Raw genomic sequence first — 19744 nt, forward strand, 5'->3', positions numbered from 1 at the left:
GGATGTTTTAGCAGCTTTTTGTAATTGTTTTCAATCAGAAGGAAGCATTTTGTGCCTTTGCATAGTTGAACGTACGCTGTATGCGCCTCGTGTTTTTACAGGAGTGCCCATTCAACTCTGAGCCGAAATCCCTCGATGTCATTCGCTTTTTTTTTCTCACTGTGGGGACTTTTGCTGGATTCCCCGGAGCTGCTGTATATGACTTTACCAACCGTAGTGACCACGATCTGAACAGAAAACAGCAGGCCTGGAGGCTGCTGCTGGACACCCGGAACTACTGACTAACGTTAGCACTCATTCAGTGGTTGTTTAGCAACACTGAACTTTTTTATTTTTTTAAATGGCATTGTGGTGTGCCTCAAGTCTGATCAGTTTACTTGCCTCTAAACATTGATGTGTTTTTTTTCCATATGTCACAATGCATTTAAATATAGTCATTTTTAACAGAATTGTCTCGCAGACTTGGTGTTTGACTCCAAAGCTCTGAATCGGTCATCAATGGACGTGTCTCACAGTGCCAGTGATCGATGACCAAATATTTCACCATGTTTCTGTCACGATTGTTAACTTTTTAATGGGGCAGCTCAAAATTGACATAAATCCTAATTTAATGTGTTTCAGAAAGCCAATTTTGAGGCAGGATTAGCTGCTCTAGATTAAGGCCTACTCTTGGTTAAACTCTAACACCATCCGGGAGACGGCCCTTAGTGCTTTGTGACACCATCACCAGATCTTCATCTTTGTCTGTTTTGATTTGGCAACGAAAATTACTTATTCTCAGCATTCGCCCCTTCTCTAACAGAAGTGGAGTGCGGCCCCGTGCTCAACGCTTCGCAAGACAAGACCCCCGTTCCCCTCAAACCCTGTGTGGAGGCAGTCTGCCAGCCTGTCGCCATCTCTAGCCCCGCCTCCGTGCGAAGCCCGCTTCTCCGCCAGCGACGGCTGATGTGCTTTGAGGACAACCTCAGCGACGAGGAAGACGACCACACCAGGAACACTGGGCTCCTCCACAGGCCAACAAAACCGGACTCTGTTAAATTCAGCGATGCCCAAGCATCCGAAATTCCCAAAAGTGATTCAGTAGTTGTGAATGCTACATCGTCGTTGGATATAAATGGAAACAGTGAAGACGGGGATTTGCAGAGGTGCGGAAGCCATGATGGGAAAACACCACTCTGTGGTAGTTTCTCACAGTGTGAGGAAGGTATTGCCAATAAGTCAGAGTCATTCGCTTCCGAGTCGCCCCTCATGCCCATCCGCAAAGTAGGGGGGGCGAGCAGTTTGGGCTCCGGGCCCAGCAATTTGACCATCAATAGTGAGAACTACACAAATCCAGAGGACGGACAGTTGGAGTCGAAGCGCTCGCCCAAGCTCGAGCATAAAGCAGTGACACGGGTCAAAAGTATGATGAGCATCGAAGCGCCAAACCTACCCCAGCAGCAAAAGTCCAAAGCGGATGAGCCCTCTCCAGTCTTGGGCCCGTCCCAGCCCCCTACCCAAGCCACCCAGTGTGGAAGAAACCCCAAGATCGCCGGTGGCTCAGTACCCCATCAGCTCTGCAAGAAGGGAGATGCCAGTGAGCTTGTGGGTGTCTGCACCATCGACGCTGTGACGCTGAGGAGAAGCGAGGACGAGTCATTCGGTCTCGACCTGGAGATCATGTCATCCCCTCTGAAAGTCGTCGTCGTTGGGCTAAAGCCTGGAGGTGCAGCAGAAAGGGTAAGTATGACTGGTCTAATCTTCATACCACTCCAATATCAGTGGATGGATACTGCAGGCTTTACGCCAAACTTCTCTGTTTGAATTATTTCAAGATTATTCTATAATTATAAGATAGTATTTTTTTTTTGCCAGAGCGCTGGTGGTTCTGGAGCTCAGTCACAACTGGGTTTGATCTCTTTTGCTTCATCGTGCACCCAGGAAACTACGGGAAACCTGTGTCCTGGAGATGAGATTGTCAAAATTGGGGAAATGTCGGTGCGCTCCTCTACTTACCAGGAAATCTGTGAGCTCATGCACAGCCTTCCCATTACACTGGCCCTGGAAATTAAGAGGCCGGTTTCAGGTAAGACCTCGTTTTTAGGATCATCTTTTTTCTGGAGGTTGTAGGTCATCCAGTGTCAGTGTGCTACTGTTGTGCATTCACCTCAGGACTCCACATTTGATTTTTTTTTTAAGTAGCAGGGTTGCTGATGCAGACACAGAAGTAAGAAACGTGGGAAAGTCCATCAAAAATGTTCAATCTGTTGAATCTGGCTTAAGTTTGGCAATGTGATGTTGTCCAGGAATGCACTTCTTCAGCCAATCAGTAGTGACCCCACACTCCAAACATAAATGTATAACATTCTGGAATAATTCAACCTGGCGTATTTCCTGATGAGAGTGAATCCGGCGAGATTCTGGGAAATTAGAACTTTCCAAAAAACAACAACCCATGATTTTACATGAATCATCAACGCTCGTCTCTTAGTCTGAGAGAAAGTAAATACAGGAAGTAGCATCTCAGAATAACCACGTTGGATAACTGCATAAGGATCTACATTAACCCGGATGTTGATCCCTGTGGAGTTCAACGTAGTGCCGCTTTCGGTCAGACTCAAAGACGAGCGTTTGAAATAATTCATGTAAAAATTGTGTATATTTGAAAAGCTGTAGGAGGCTCATTCAGCTTGTCCACCAGGTTGAAGTATACCGGAATTTCCCTTTAGGATCTTTTATTGACATCGGCCTTATTCTAGTACAATTCTACTGTTAACTTTACGATCTTTTTGAGTAAAAAAACTGTGATATCTTTGTAAAATCTTACCACATAGTGATGTTAACCCCTATGCATTGTTTTGGCATCTGCTAAGCCTTTAAACTCATGACTTTATCAATGAAAATGGGATCGACCCTTAAGTTCATGTGTTATAACTAATGGATGGATTTTAATTTCAATCTTTTCTTACTCTTTTGCTCAATGTTCACCTGATGTGGTGGTGTATATTATATATGTATTATATGTGTATTACGCTTCTTCAAATTAGTGTTTACGAGCAGTAGTGCCTTTAAATAGGAACATTTCTGTCCCTTTTATGCCGACTTAAGATGTAGGATCAACCCTCCCTCACTTACTTCCCCAAAGCAACCTGCAAGCATCTGGCTTTCTATCCATGGTGATTATCTCATACAGTATATTTGACCTTTTATTAGCAGTACTATACTTACCCTGTAGTATTAACTCCCTGAATGCCTTCTATGTCTCAGTTTGACAATTGAGACTTGTATAGTACAGTAGTGTAAACCTTAGTTTAGCGTAGCGTAGACATTGCTGTGGATCACTGTTTCTTGGTCACCAAAAGAGTTTTATTACCAAATTACTCTTCTAGGAATCTTCATAACCATTTTTATTAGATCACAATCTTTTTGTAAATATTTTCAACATCTCCCATCAATTAACATCAATTACTAAATTTTCGGATTTGAATATTGGATTGCCGTTGAAGGGTTGCATTTAATGTATTAAGGATTCAATTACCGATTTATATGATAAAAGAAAAAAAAATCAATCCCCTGACTTTAATTTTTCAAGTTTAGGACATCTGTAAATGTTTAATTCTGTAGGTGGTGAACAGATGATTCCTTTAGTCCTCTTTACATCTTCCCCAATCTTAATCTGTTATAGAAGAGATGGCAACAGAAGAAATACTCAGGTGACACCCTGGAACAACCACAGCAATGTCTCTAAAGTTGTTCTGATACCGAGACCAGAATGGGAAATGCCTCCAAAAGAGCCTAAAATGCTGGATAGGGCACCAATCCAATATCACGTTATATAACATTTATCAACTCATTTACACACCATGGGAACATTCGCTACTCGATGCATAAATCATCCCGATCGGTAATGCTTATGTGCAACTCTTAACAGAGATGAGAAAGAAACAAGCTGACTCACTCGTTAGCTACTTCCATCATCAGTTCCAGTCTGTGTATATATACTGTTATTGGATCGGTACTCTGCATCGGAATCGGCATAAGCAATAAAAAAATGGTATCTGAACATCTCTAGTACCTACATTTTCTGAATTAATCAATTAATTAATTTCTGTCTACCCAACCATAGACATTCACACACCGACTTTTAGTAACGCCTTAGTGTAGTATGTAGTTTCTGTGTTCTACAATATGCCTGCAGGCCTGTAATCGGATAGTTCAATGACCCATCAGGTATTGTTTAGAATGACAATTTCAATTACATAATAATTTAAATAACTTTTCTTATAACCTTTTCTTTTCTTCTATAATAAATCTCAGATTAACTATAGTTGCAATTCTAAAGAAAGAAATATGCATGCTAAAGCTTTCATTTTACTTGAGGTATTTCTACCTGTGAATTTTGTTATTTTTCTTTTTAGAAATATTAATCTGTTTAGAATTTTAAAGAATTGCAATCAGCCCTCTCTCTGATCCTGCTGTTGCTTCCATTTCAGATGTTTTAAGTTTGCCTCTTTTTTATCAAGGTAGCTCACAGACCTTATGGCCTGTTCATAGACTTTGGTGAACTGATTAATTTTAATGAAATGAAAATACATTTCCTGACTAACCATGAGTTGAAACACAACTATGTAACTAGTATAGAAAAAGTCTGTTTTGGGGATTCTAAATGCTCTGCATATTGCAGTGAAAGACTTGCTCAGTGGAGAATTCAGAACACCAGAAGACATCCAGATAACCAGATTGACAAAACATTACTGAAAAACCATCGGCCTGGACATTCTTCTTAAATTATTTTTGTTCTATGGCATGACATGTATTTAACCTCACTGTGTTGCAAGATAAAAGAGCATTGTTAATTTTTAGGGAGTGTGTCTTTTTGTACACTGGCTGTGTGTGTGAAAGGGTGAATGAGAGGCCAAGTGTATATCGCTTTTCCGTTTACCATTTTGACAAAACCTTCATATATTCTAACTCGCACAGGCTCCGCCCTTTACTGGACTCTGCGGGTAATATTGTCCTCCAACCGCATTTGCCCACTGGGCATAAGCTGGCCAATCAGCACATGCCTCACCGAATAGGTGAACCCCACGGTATAAAAAGCAGCACACAATGCTGTGTGCCATCCTTTTTCTCTTCAGCGAACGCCGACTTGCCCACTGGCATGAGACATGCGCTCCTGTGCTTTTTGATGGACAAGGGAATGGTATGTGCAGGGTGTGTACTGCTTGTATTATGACCCCTGTAGGCTTAGGCCATGGCTCACTTCATTTGCGTACTACCTGGGTTGACTTTGGCCCCCTACTTCTCTGCTGTTGCAGCCTGGGTTAAAAAGAAGTAGGTGGGCTGCGGCAAATAACCACTAGCCGGTCAGTACTGTGTAGTTGGGTCAATGTTATGTCGCGGCAGGGTGTTCATTTGTCAGGCTCCACCCACTGTACCCACAGAGTCCAGTAGAGGGCAGACCCTGTACATGTTTGATCTAAGGTTACAATATTGTAACCCTAGTTCTATAAACACAGGCAGAGCCCTTTACCAAGGGGGCCCTATCACTATTACGCCGCTCGCTGCAGCCTGATGTAGTGGGGGGTACGCACATATTCGGATGTCATGTCCTGATTGGCAGGCTACACTTATGCAAATTTAGAGTAGACAAATGCTTCTTTGTAATTGAAGTAGAGTACTACCCATAGAGTCCAGTAGAGGGCTCTGCCTTTGCTGATAGAACTAGGGTTACAAAATCCTAACCTTCATTACTTCAAATGATTAACTCAGCGCTTCTCATTCAGTCCTAATTAAACAGCTTACCTTTATTTTTGGTCCCAGCTGTAGATCGACTGTCCAGTTTGATAATGTCATCAGGGAGCAGTGACGGAGCCACTACACTGAACCCACCCAGATATGTTCAGGGGACATCTGATGAAGGACAAGTAATAGGTGCAAATTTGGGAAATTTCAACCACACAACCCAAACAGACTTTCAAATACCCATCACAAATATAGATGATATTTTATCAGAAGTAAGCCATGTAACAAATACACACACTAAGTCCCCCTACAAAACATTATCTAATTATTCTGTATCCTGCCATTCAAGACAGCATACAGTAACCCAGTGTGAAAAAGCTTGCATTCAGGTTCTAATACAGTCCGATCCCCTGGACTGTTTCATCTCGGATGCAGGAAATGAAAAAGGTGCCATGCCCACTATGGAGACAAACAGCTCTGCTGTTTTCAATGGATCACATCCCCAAAGGCCTGATGCTGGTTCTAAGTCTATGTACCCCATAGGAGATGACAGTGATTCAAACAGTAACTCCTCCACTGACAGCAGTGTAATGGTCAATACGATGGCTGGCAGTGGTGGTAGTTTTCATGAGCCCTCAGATGAGGAAGAGGTGGAGTTCTGTTTGTGTGATGCCAAGCAACCTGCTGCTGGTGAAATCTCTCCTTTAAGCCAGTCACCGAATGGGTACCCATCTTTTCAGCATGCCAGCAGTCAAAACACAAACCTTGACCAGACCTCACAGCTCTCCACTGATGTCTTACTGACAAACAATGAATACTCTGTTACAACAACCCAAAACTCGCAGCTATCTCATTTATCAGGGGTCTCCTCTCCAGTGCAACCATGCCAATCTTCCAACAGTACAATACCTGTGAACTCCTTAGAGTGCCACACTGACAGAGCCATCGAACCCTGTGACAAAGTTAAAGCATGTGTGACATTCAGTCCCCGAAGCACTTGCAGCAACCCTTCTCCACCAGATCTCCACAGTGCCACTAAGGGTACTACTACTACAAATTTGCATGCAGATGCCTTGCTGACCTCAGCTTTATTGAAGCACTTGAATACACAAACTCCCCATTTACCTTCAATGGAGTCAGAGACCGCATGTTCAAGCATCGGCCAATCGGATACGAGAGTGTCAGAGTCAATGACAAGCAAAGAAAAAACCTTGGAGTGTAGAACTAATTTAAACCCCCATGCTAGCTCCGTGCTTAAGAAGAACACTGGGCTAAAGCTTCTTGATAGTATAGACTGTCCCGTGTGGAGTAGTAACTTCAAACTCCAGGTTGAAACTCAAATCAGACCAAACACTAATGCTCCCAAATTGAAGGGCCTTAGTATTAAGAGTAAAAACAAACCAAAGGAGGAGCTGACCGGTAGGGAAAGTCCAGTATATTTAAACACCAAGACTTCCTTGAACCAGTCACCAAAATCCACATCAACGGCCACCACGTCCAGCTCTTTGAAGACCAATACCCAAAGCCTTGATTTGCCCAAAGTAAGCGACAGACTGCAAGCTACAGCTGAGCACGGGCCTTCAGGTAGCACATCACAAACAGTGCAACTGGCCAAAGAGATCCATTTAAGCTCCAAAGCACCAGCCAAATCAGAGGGCCAATCACACACCACTGCCACTCAAAGAACATTTATAGAAGTTCGACTGTCTTCCTTTTCTGGTTCTTCACCACCAGTTATGGCACACAAAGAAACAGTGACTTCAGAAGAATCTAAACCCACTCAAACAGGCACAGATTCAGGATTAGCCCCCATGCTGTCACCTGCCAACTCCACGGTAGAAAAAACGAACGGCACGGTCAGTAACACAGTATATAATTCTCTGGGTTCTGCTAAAGAAACTGATTCAACCACAAGTAATGGCTCAAAACCCAGCACTATTGTAGAGACAAGTGAGACCCTAAAGTCCAGCACATCCAGACTGTACATAAAAACGATGGAAAGGCGAAGCCTCACCACAGACACCTCCTTGTCAACAGGCTACAATCCTTTCTCTGTCCGACACAAGATAAAGTCCTTTGAAAACCTGGCTAACTTTGACAAGCCGGTGGCTAAAAGCAGTGACATTCAGTCTTACGCTCTGGCGTATAGAGCCTCGCTTAACCAAAGGATCGCCGGTTACATGGGCTTGGTCAATTCTATTGACTGCCGGGCACGGCAAAGGAGTTTTAGTTCTTATGTGGAGAATCTGATCCCCACCGTGCCCTGCTCACCTCTCCTCAGTAAATCTCCATCCAGCATTACACTGATCAACCTTGAGCTCCCACGTTCGAGCTACAACGCAGCTCCCTTGACGGAAGGCAGTCCAGAGTCTCGAGGTCTCAAAGCTCCAGATGGGACGGCACCACAGACCCCTCAGGTGCTGCGCAGGAAACACGACAAACTTCCCCGCAGCAGGTTGCGGCAGCTCAGGGCTCTCAGCATGCCTGAATTGGAAAAACTATGCTCCGAGGACTTTGCCAGAGACCATGGTACGACCGTGGATACAACTGAGCCTGGCAGCCATGCCATCATACTCAAGAAAGCCACAGCGACCAAGAGTTTTCCACCTTCTGCAACCCTGACAAAAGCTGATGTGAACAGGAACAGCAGAGGTGATGTTGGATCCACTGAAGAGACTCCTCAGGGAACCCCAGAAACCCATGGACAACAGCCTGGCTGGGCAATCAGGTAGGGGAGTTCAATTATTTGATTTAACCTTTATTTAACCAGATGAAACCGATTGAGATAAGAAAAAAGTTATAGTTCAAGTACACGTTGATTTCAGATATACAATAAAATATATACTTTACAGAGTAAAAATTAATGTTCATGTGTCCAAAGAAGAGTTTGAATATACAGAGATGCATAAAACACACAGATCAAGGGCCGTAATAAAACTTTTTCCAGTCCCAGTCCGCACATGTGGCACCTTATGCCCAGCCAATTATTGGACCTAAGATTGTAGGTGTTTTGTACAGGTACAAAGTTAAAGTATTTGTGCGTACATGGGTAGCCTGATGTTGCAGATGTTTTAAAATTACACTTTAAAAATCCTTAAAGTACACTGAAGCCACTGTTTGTGGATTTTGAAAAATGTCTCTTGTCTGTGCGCCCAGTGGTATCAAGACACCAGCCGATTGTAAAGAAGCTATGAAAGATTAGAGGAAATCTTGGGGGTCAAAAAAATCTAAGAATTAATTAATAATATGCTAATGACAGCTGTGCGTTTGTTTGCTCTCGTTGCCACGGCACAAACTGGCATTTAAAGGGTTAATGTCCTGAAAATTAATTAATATTTGGTAGTTATGATCAGTACTGACAACCTCTATTAATATTTAGTATTTTTAATAATAGTTCAAGGAAGATGACCCTTTTGCTTTTCAGACCCTGTGGTTCAGATTTTTTTGGCTTGTTTGTTGTCTGTTTTTAATGCTGAGAACACCGATTGATCTCATGATAAGCATTTGTAAGGAATATATTGTTATAGAAATTATGGTAAATTGAAAAAAATTACATTTTCTTGGCCAATATTAGCTGTACCTGAGAACATTTTGTACAATAACACTAGAGATTGATCATTTATTTTCTTGTGTTCCTTTCTGTTAAAATTGTGTTTGATGTTGTTTGAAATGATAATCAGGGGGAAAAAAGTCATTGGCTCCTTTTGTCTGCAGCTTAAAGGAGCTGGCTTCTTCTCCCGTGAGTCAGCGTAAGCTGCAAACCCTGCTCTCCTCCCCAACGCTTCAGTCGTATGTGTCGGCCCTGCTTCAGGAGACCGAGGCCCTCTCAGAGGTGACGCTATACTTTTAGAACTTTCACATTCCGTAGACAGTCCTACTTTCTGTCTACATTTGTTTGTCACATTGACTCTGCGTCTGAACTCCCTGCAGGTTAACGGTAATACTCACCTCGTGGTCCTGAGCAAAGAGGAAGGCTCAGGGCTTGGTTTTAGTGTTGCTGGTGGAGTCGACCTTGAGCAGAAGGCAATAACTGTAAGTACAGTGTGTTCCAATGCAGTACAAGCTGCCATCGTCTCTCTCAATACTACCACTTGGGGGGGGGGGGGGGGGGGTCAGGAACTTTCCAATCTTACTCATACTGTAGTAGCTTTGATGCACAAGCTGCTTGTCTTTCTGTCTCTGTCTTGAAAAGAGATCTTGATGAGGTGTGTTAGTTTGTTTTGACCCCCGTTAGATACTGTAACAGCTCTTCCTGGGGTCCACACAATGTATATACAATATTTCAATGAAAAAACACATGACAGACATACAACAATAGTAACGACAAACACTGAGCTGAAACAAAACGTATTTGACCCATCCGTAAACCCCGCCTTCCACTGCTACTCCGTGTTACCATGGAGCCCACACTGTCACTAAGAGCACTCCCTGAATAAATATTATACATGTTTGGGATAAACAACAAAGCGATTTTACAGAGAAGTGGACAGAAGGGTCTACGATATATGAAGGATATATCAGGATGTCAAACTGATTCAGCCGTGAAATCTAGTTAAAAGATAAAGATAGAAGCTGAAGCCTACGGATCACAGTGTGAAAGTGAACCACCACATCATCTGGTGATCAAGATACAAGACCAAGAAATAAAGGAACAATAGTGTTCCTGTAAAGCCAGGTATCTTACGCTAGTTAATGATGTGCTTACGTACTGTGCTAGTGTTAGCTACACAGATTTTTATGTAGAAACGTAACGTTTTAGAAACATATATCTGAGTATCACTATTACACAACGTTTAACCACGACTAGCTCCAAATCCACACAACCAGCCTGAAAATGAAGAAATTCTGAAACGACTGCATGAGAGCCTATGGAGCAGAACGGAGTTTTCTGACCCTGGTGAGAGCATGCCGATGCTACGTTATCATTGTTTAAACCAGAGGTCTTCAACAGGGGGGTCCGCGACCCCTAGGGGGTCCGCGACCCCTAGGGGGTCCGCGAAATTTTTGGTTGATTAGATAATTTTTTTTGTTTTTTGTTTTTTCTTCACAAATTGAAATGTCTTTAAATACACATTAACATGAATCCAACAAATGGATAAATGGAGGCAGAAGATGTTATCGTTCAGTCAGAAATGCACACATTCAGCAAAACACAGTAGCTCTCTCAAGCTGGGCACTGGTTCGCTCATAGTGCGAGACTAGCCTGGACCAGTGTTGCCAACTCCTCAGTAAGGAAAGTAGCTATTGGCTGTCCTAAAAGTCGCTAGAAGTTGCTAAATGACGTCATTGCCTAATTTGCATAGTTGTAAAAAGTGAGTAAAAAAAACCCTAAATATGTTTAGAACTACAAATGTACTTTCTTTCTTCTGTTGATTCTTGTTTTTGTTTTTTTATTTTGCCATTGAAATAGGCCATCACTTCTTATGGACCCCATTGTTAATCACCGTCATAACGGAGGCATTGTCAGTCCGTACACCCAGGAGTTTCTCTGTTTTTAAAAATATTCACCGTTACATCCCGTTCCGTAAGCCATGGTGGGATCAGCGGCGGCTATGCACATACGCGATTCATTTGCAGTCGGACGCAGAGAGCGTCACCTCTCTGCTCTGACTGCAGCTGGGACTGCTGCGCGAGGCTACTGTGTGAGCCTTTGAGTGCTTTAGGGCGGCCCACGGTATCACCCGCTGCTCATTCACAACAGTAACTGTAGAACGGTACGTGCTTTCACGTCAGTCAAAACACCAGAAAAAGTCGCTAGATTTGTCGCTAGTAGCTTTTGACAAAAAAAGTCGCCAAGAGGGTTCAGAAAGTTGCCAGATTTAGCGAGAAAGTCCCCAAGTTGGCAACACTGGCCTGGACCTGTCCCTCCAAGCCTCCTGCACACAAAGAGGAGGACCCGCCCCTATCGCTGCTGTGCCAATCACGAGGCCGCATGTTACATGCTGGCTCTGTCAGGTTCCCTGTGATTGACCGAGAGCCGATTCAGTCCCCAGCTGACTAAGATCCCAGACACAAGGAAAGCTGCAATATTATTTGAAAAAAAGATACCATTGTAAAAAAAAAAAGTTAATTAAAAAACAACATTTACGTCACCAAATCCTTGTGCAATCATTTTTGCAAGATATTCCTGGCTAAAACACTGCAGCTCCTATCCAAGTGTATGGACATTGTTATGAGCGAAAATGGATCATTTTGTAACTCAACCAAAAAATATGAATCTCTCCATTATTTTAATAGTTCAGCATTGTATGCAAGATAACAGGTATGTTTATGCATGGCAGTGGCACTAATAGGCCATCACTCATTTTTGGTTTCCACATTTATGTTTAAAATAAAAATGTCAATTTGAATAGCTTGTATGCATGATTATCATGCAATTGACAGACAATGTTGATATTGGCATTGATATCAGTTGACAAGGTATGTTTATAAATGGCAGTGGCACGGCCACCCTACTCACTGTACCTTGCACATGTTTAAAATAAAAACATGAATATATGAACCTGTGTATTATTTGAATAGCTTAGTATTGAATGCACAATAACAAGGTATGTTTATACATGGCACTAGGCCCAGTTTAATACAAAACACAATTTTATACAATATATAGTAGGGTGTCCCTGCTCCATCTCTCTATCAGTTTGGGGGTCCTTGGCCTGAAAAACGTTGAAGACCCCTGGTCTAAACTGCAATTTTGTAAATATGCTATTGTTTCTCTTCGTCTTCTATGGTTGCGTACCATTACAACAAGGTACTTTGCACTGTTCCGTGTCATATGGCCATTAGGTCAGAACTTCATTGTATTAATCTCAGTTACCTTTATTCCTGTTTGTCTTAAAAAGATATACAGTGATTTTGAATGCAAAAATATCTGTGCTGCTCAATAGAAATGCATTTTACTTCAACTGACTTTTACTCCCTTTACTCTCGATAAATCTGTAAATCGAAAAAATCCCTTATATATTTAAAATACGGACACTGTAACCTCAAAAAAAACTTGTTACCTATAACTCAAAAATTCATATGTTGATTATGAAAATGTCACACAAATTTCTAATAGGATAAAATGATGACATTTTGGACAGACATAGATGTAAACTGCAACATGGCTGGTTGGTGGAGGCAAACAACCGTTTATGTTAATTCTGTCTATCATCCTTTATATTATATTATTATAAATAACTTTGTGCTGCATTTCTTGTATGAAAGTTGCTATACAAATAAAGATTAATATTATTATTTTAATACTATAATCTTTAACTTTGTGTTCAGGTCCATCGGGTCTTCACCAAAGGGACAGCGAGCCTCGAGGGCACAATCCAGAGAGGGGACAGCATTTTATCCATAAACGGCAGCAGTCTGGGGGGGAAAACCCACGGAGAGGTGGTCTCCTGCCTCCATCAAGCCAGGCTGTCCAGTCAATCCTTAGTAGTCATCTGGAGGGACGAGGACAGTGGCATGGGCTCCTCTGACACACATGACTTGGCCGGCCGGCCAAAGAGGACGTGTTCCGCCAGGAAGAAGTCTTCGGGCGTTGGAGCAGGTAAGGCTTCTGTGACACACGTCTCCATGAGGGTAAAGTAGTTCCTCCCCTCCTTCACTGTTTCCACATTATTTTTAATCTCATCAACCTTAATTATTTACCTTTCAGTGGTGGATGTGGGTCCAGACGGTGCTTTAACGGTGGAGCTCCTCAAGTCCTCTGCCGGCCTGGGTTTCAGTCTGGAAGGGGGGAAGTCCTCGTCCCACGGAGACAAGCCTCTCATCGTCAAACGTATCTTTAAAGGTGACCCGGTTCTCTATAAGTCTCCCAGAAAAGTCCATGTTAAAGCTCAATATTCATTTAATTTAGTCATCCTTAAACACATGTGATTATAGTGTCATGGCTCAGGTAGTACTGGTAAAATGACTTGTTATTTAGTCTTGGGGATTCATTATCACTAAGCAGCAACATGAATAGAAAAGAAAGGATGCTGAACCACAATGACAAAAGGATTATCACTCGTGGTCCATTGACATCTCAATGAAGGAGTTGCTCCTCTCTTCTTCTTTTACTCTCGCTTCACTGGCGTCTGCCTTTTTGCAAGCTCATAACACCTGCCCTCTTGAGATTGGCAGCCAGTCAAAAAAGACAAATAGTAACCTGTCCAATGTAAAAGTGGCCATGTGAGTATTGTTGGGTGGCCTCTTTCTTTTCTTTTGTAACATTCTTTGATACCTTGTGTGGGAACTGGGTTGAGAACTATGGAAATAATTGACCCTTACCTAAGTCCCACCACTCGAACGCAGACTGGCCAATGATAGCGTAGCATAGACCAGCTCCGACTGGGGTCCGACAACTATCCGGCTCTGATCCACAGACTGTCATGCAAATGTTTCAGATTTTCTACATTTTTGGATGGTTTTGTGGTTTTGGAGCTAGTCATGGTTAAACGTGTAATAGTGATACTCGTTACCCGGAGAGGTTAGAAGGAGATATATGTTTCTAAAACGTTACGTTTCTACGTAAAAACCTCTGGAAGTAACATTAGCAGAGTATGTTAGCACAGCATTAATTAGCTTTACCACTGCTATGCGCTGAATCATCCTGATATATCCCTCAAACATATTGTAGACCCTTCTGTCTGCTTCGCTCTAAAATCGCTTTTTCATTTATTTATTTTTACAAAAATGTGATAATTCTTAATGAGAGTGTGGGCTCCATGGTAACGTTACATCTGACAGTTTGACGGATTAGCAGCAGGGGGCGGGGCTTAGTAAAGGGTAAATTAACAACAACAGCTTTTATTACTTTGTATGATACAGCAACATGTTTTAGGAGGCATTCGTCCGTGGCTCAGAGCAGTGTGTGCGTGATTAGACTTCTACTTTGAGCTGAGAGGAATCAGGCGGTGCATCTTTAACTTGAGTCGCTGTACTTCTACAACAGGAGGTGCCGCAGAGCTGTCCGGATTAATCGAAGTTGGCGATGAAGTTCTGTACATCAACGGCTGTTCTCTGGAGGGCCTCATGCGCCACGATGCCTGGAAAATCATCAAAGCCACTGACGAAGGGCCCAACCACCTCCTCATCCGCAAGCCGAGGAACCTGACTGTAATGAACAAGGAAGCAGAAAGCTCCTGAGACGGACCAATGTGAAACAGCCCTCTAAAACGTGGACAAGCAGTATCAATTTCCAGCTTTTTCCAGCTTTCCTGATGGACTTCATTTGACATTTTGTGTTTTGTCGTGTTACATGTGTTTGTACGTAGAAATAGGCCAAATTGGATGGACCACCAACTATTGTGGTGGACATTGCTGAATCATGATTTATTTCAGATGGGAAGTGCAGTTTGTTTACAATAGATTCCCTTTGGAACACTAAAGAATTTTTTTTTTTTAAATAAAGTCAGTATGTGAAAATATCCATGGCAGGTTGTGGTTATACCATTCATGCTAACTTGAACATCTTTGAACTCTCCGCTTCGGAAATGTATCTGTCTTACAAACAATCGAATGTCCTCACCAACATTTCAAACCTTCAACTTTGTTTGTCTACTTACAAAGTAGGACTTAGAGAATTTGCATATATAGGATTGCAAATATTAACATTCACAGTGATAGATTGAGAAGGAATGTTTTATCTATGTTTACATTTTTACTCAATCCAAGCGATTTTATGAGAGTCTTACATTGGTTAAACCTAATCCTTCTTACACTTAAGCACACATTGCTAACTGTTAACTGTTTATTATCTGGAATAACTTTCTCCACATGCTTTCCACAGGCTTTTAACTCTATCATCACATCATTATATTTCTAATAAATAGCCGGTTGAACACAATATCAGCCATGTTACAGCAGACACACACCTTATAAAATGGTTACAATTACAGTGTGCAAGTGTAAGAAATGACCACCAGATGTCAGTAAAAGCACACAAACAGGTGAGGAACCACTCTTAGCTTCTGAACGTCGCTGTTAAATGTTACAGTTTTTAATGTTTGAGTTCACTTTTTTCTCTTCACAAAGTAAAGAACAACTGTCATTGTTTCGACACAGAATACATTCAATGACAATGTCTTTCGAAATCCATGAAGGGGTTTCTCACTCAGAGTCGACCACCACCAAAACCTCTTTGTATTTTACCTCAATTCTGCACATGATTACATGCTATTTAAAAAAAATAAAGAACGTAAAATGCAATAGTCTACATTCTGCTACATCTACATTGAAATAATAAAAAAAAGAAAACTCCTAATTGGGCCAAACAACACTGTGCACCTATTTTCATTCCTCCATGACGTCTATTGAAAGACTTGTGCCAGGTGAGGAGAGTCAGATTCCAGTGGTTTGCAGCTCATCCCAGGATGGTGTCACTTCCATTCCTCCACAGAGAAAAATTCTTTCCGCTTGTGTCGGTGGAAAGTTTAATGCTGGACGCCTGGACATATCTGTGGAGGATTGCCAGGGATCTCACATATTATAGCCTGTAACAAGAGAAAAATGTTGGGCGTTTTTATTTGCTCGATGACCAAAAAGGTCATCAATTATCAAAATTGAAGTAATTAATTCTTAAGTGGCAACTTGTTTCAGCTCAATTATCAATTATGATACTTAAAGCATAGCACAAAGCAAATGATGACCACAACTATTAAAAAAAATTATTAAAAAGTATATGTAATGGTGGAACAGGTTTTCCATTAAATGTTGGAACCTGGCTGCAGGGATCATCTCCAATCCAGACACAAGAGACATCAACGAGGTCCAACACTGACCAGGTCTGGTTCACGGTCTGCGTTCCAGTTCACCCCAAAGGTTGTCGGGTGGTGGTTGAAGTACGGGCTCTGTCTAGTTCTTCCACACCAAAGTGGGGAAGCTGTTTATTTGTGGAGCTGCTGATATACTTTGGGCCATATAGTGTTCATGCACACTGCACTAAATATCAAAACGATGTAGTCATTATGCCAAAAACAAGAAAACTAAATAAGTGGCCCCCGTCTGCAGAGAGGCATGTAAAACACAGACGGAACCCTAAACCCACGGCTGAAAGATGCCATTACACGACAAGGTGTTGAGTTCAGCTTTAATGACCACAATTTGCAGAATCATTTTGGACACTTCGGGTAATGATAGCAACATAGCGATTTGCCTTTTTTACATGTAATGATTTTAATGATTTTTTAAGTGTAATGAGAGCAGTGGAAAACATTGGACACGCACGTCAGCAAATTCCACTCCGCTCGCCAGCAAACAAAAAAATGTGTCTTCTGTGGGGGTCGGCGGGTGAGTCATTAGTGACACATGCTAATGAGCCACGATAAGTGCGAGTGCTGCTGCTCGGGTGGGGGGGGGGGGGGGGGGGGGGGGGGGGGGGGGGTTGAGCTGTGGTTAATGTTATTTTGTCATTGTGGAACTGTACAGAGGTCAGTCACTGTTTGAACCTCTGTGCTGCGGAGAAACATTGCTGTGTTTAGCAAGTACTGCCGGCACAAGACTAACAAAGTTCATTTACTTACTCTGAAGACTCCGAAAACTCAAGACAACCCGATGCATTGTTGTAGATTCAAACCATTCAAGTTAGCTTTACGCTGAAATGACTTAAAGCTGGGTGAAGGGATTTTCTGGCCACTAGAGGGCAGCATAACAAGTTGTTGTTGTGACCAAACAGTCTGCCTATTTCAGTGTCCAGCAGACTGCCGTTCATTTGGAGTTGTATTTGTATCCATATGAATGCAAGGCCAATAATTACTCTCTCCTTTTAGCTCTTTTTTTGTATCTGTTTTTGGTCTGCACCAACTCCTGAGAAGAATATCTGGCTCGTTAGCTGCTAAAGGCTACGACACGTTCACCAGCCTTTCTCCAAACCCCCTTCATCATTGGACATAAAAACAGCCCGTTCTTATTTCCAGGGCGTCAAATACTTTGTTACACCCCTTGGCGACGCACAAGACACCCTTCTGTTAGGGTTAGGGTTAGGGTTAGGTTTGGGTGGGGACGTGACCTCCTGGTGGAGGTCAAGGGAGGCACGGGCACAAGGGGTAGATGATGAAAACATCTTTAAATCTTCATTACTGATCATAGGTCTGATAAAAGTCCCCCTATGAAAAACAACCTTTAAAAAGAATAAAAGTTTAAAATGGGATACAAATTAGATACAAATTAAAAGGTTAAAATATCCTAAAAATGAGCCAAAATGAAAATCAAGATTTTTTATGGAAGGGATGATGGCTTGGGTAATAGAGATACAACAATCTAAAAACACACCAACACAATGGTGTTTCCTTAGTATAAGTGCATCAAAAGACAAATAAATAAAAATAAACAAATAAATAATAATATATATGTATACAACCAATAACACACACACAAGATTAAAAAAGTGCTCACGTCTAAAAATGGAATAGGAAAATAAGTGCGAAGGTTAAAACCTAAGGAAACACCAGGTTAAAATTGAAGTGCTATAAAATGTGTGATGGTGTGCTCTAGTTGTATCTAGTCTTAATATGAAGACTGGAAAAAAAAACAATGCAGGGTGGTAAGGAGGCGGATGGGTTAAATAAACACCAGGCGAGCGGTGTTCAAGTCCCAAAATGTTGAGTTATTTTGAGGTGAGGTGTTTTCCATACTTACGTTACATCATTTATCTTTGACTTTTTTTACGTACTTTAAGGCCAACCATGACGTTTTTCCAAAATCTGACTATGTGGTTTTGTTGCCTGAACCTTAGCAAGTGTTTTTGTTTTAATACACAGTTTTAACCACGTGTTTACTGCGACCCTTTAAGCCAATGCGACCCTTTAAGCCAATGCGCCCCACCTCTTTTTTTGCTCACCACGCTGACCATTTACCTACATTCAACCAAAACCTGCTCCAACGTGATTGGTCAATACTAATCGGACTACGAAACCGCAGTCTCCCGGTGGCAAAATCTTGGTGGCAGTGTAAGGCACTGAAAGACTAAGGCTGCACTCTGTGTTGCAAGTAAGATATTTTTTCCATTTAATGTAGCCAGCACATTCCTGATAACGGACACCCTGCATCAGAATTGAGTATTCACTCTACATTATTGTCTACATGAACTGAAATTCTAAACACCTTACACACACCTGTGATTTGTCCCCCTCAATGACAAGTGAGCCACACACACATAGCGGATTGCTCACATGTCCTCTTACAGAAAATATCAGCTAGTTTGAAAGTGGTGACGTTTTTGGTGTGCAAAATCATACCTAAGTTTTATACACATGCATTGAATTTATTGGTATATTCAACTTTGTAAGTATTGCTAGTCCACTTCCTGTTGTTATCTCAACGTTACCTTCAACAATAAAATGGTAATTTTATGAATCATCTTTTGATTTATTTGAAAAAAAACCCAGTTTGGATTAATGTCAGTTATGTGACAAGGACACTAGCAGCTGTGGAGCATTTGAAGTGTTTCACGTTTGCATGAAACATGAAGCTGGTTGGTGATAACAAACAATATCTGACAATGTTATATTTGCTCTGTGTTATTTGCAGTTTGTATGCAGCAAACCGTAGATCGACATGAATTGCTTCAAAACGTCAAAATTAAAATGAAAACATCAATGTTGGAATTCAGAGTGACGGTGGCGCTCTGTCCTAAATCTATGTAATTTTAGAGAATCAAACACTTGCCAACTTGAAACAATCAATCATTTAATGAAACTATGGTTATTCTAAGGTTTAACGGTGACTTTTTGACCCTGGCTGCAGCGGCCACATGATACAAATAATAAATAATAGCTGAAAAAAACAGACGCACACAAGAAAAGTCTTGTATTTTGTTTGTTGCTTCGGCCGCACGGAAACACAATTCTCCCATTAACCCCATTAACTCCGCCGGGCTCGCGGTGAAGCGGCTTATTGTGAGCTCGTGCGGCGGGTTGTCGCTTTAAGAAGGGGGCGGGGCCAGCGCCGCGATGACGCAGGAATAAAGTCCTGAAAAAAAAAAAATCGAAGCTTCAAATACTACATGCTGGAGCCCTGCAGCGTGTGCGGCGGCTGCTGGCGGAGC

General features: G+C 42.0%; 1 protein-coding gene across 1 annotated transcript in view; it reads left to right on the forward strand.

Moving 5' to 3' along the window:
- pdzd2 (PDZ domain containing 2) overlaps nucleotides 1–15130 on the forward strand; it is a 63438-nt gene extending 48308 nt beyond the window's left edge. Inside the window, exons 19-26 of the mRNA XM_068702774.1 lie at nucleotides 803–1719; nucleotides 1921–2065; nucleotides 5803–8452; nucleotides 9439–9556; nucleotides 9655–9756; nucleotides 12997–13267; nucleotides 13376–13510; nucleotides 14654–15130. Of these exons, the coding sequence (XP_068558875.1) occupies nucleotides 803–1719; nucleotides 1921–2065; nucleotides 5803–8452; nucleotides 9439–9556; nucleotides 9655–9756; nucleotides 12997–13267; nucleotides 13376–13510; nucleotides 14654–14847 (4532 nt within the window). The 3' untranslated portion in view covers nucleotides 14848–15130. The remainder of the gene's footprint in view (nucleotides 1–802; nucleotides 1720–1920; nucleotides 2066–5802; nucleotides 8453–9438; nucleotides 9557–9654; nucleotides 9757–12996; nucleotides 13268–13375; nucleotides 13511–14653) is intronic.
- The last annotated feature ends 4614 nt before the right edge of the window (nucleotides 15131–19744 follow it).

This window comes from Cebidichthys violaceus, unplaced genomic scaffold, assembly GCF_023349555.1.
Source record: "Cebidichthys violaceus isolate CVI_PGR_0920_01 unplaced genomic scaffold, fCebVio1.0.p SCAF_89, whole genome shotgun sequence".
Taxonomy (NCBI): Eukaryota; Metazoa; Chordata; class Actinopteri; order Perciformes; family Stichaeidae; genus Cebidichthys; species Cebidichthys violaceus.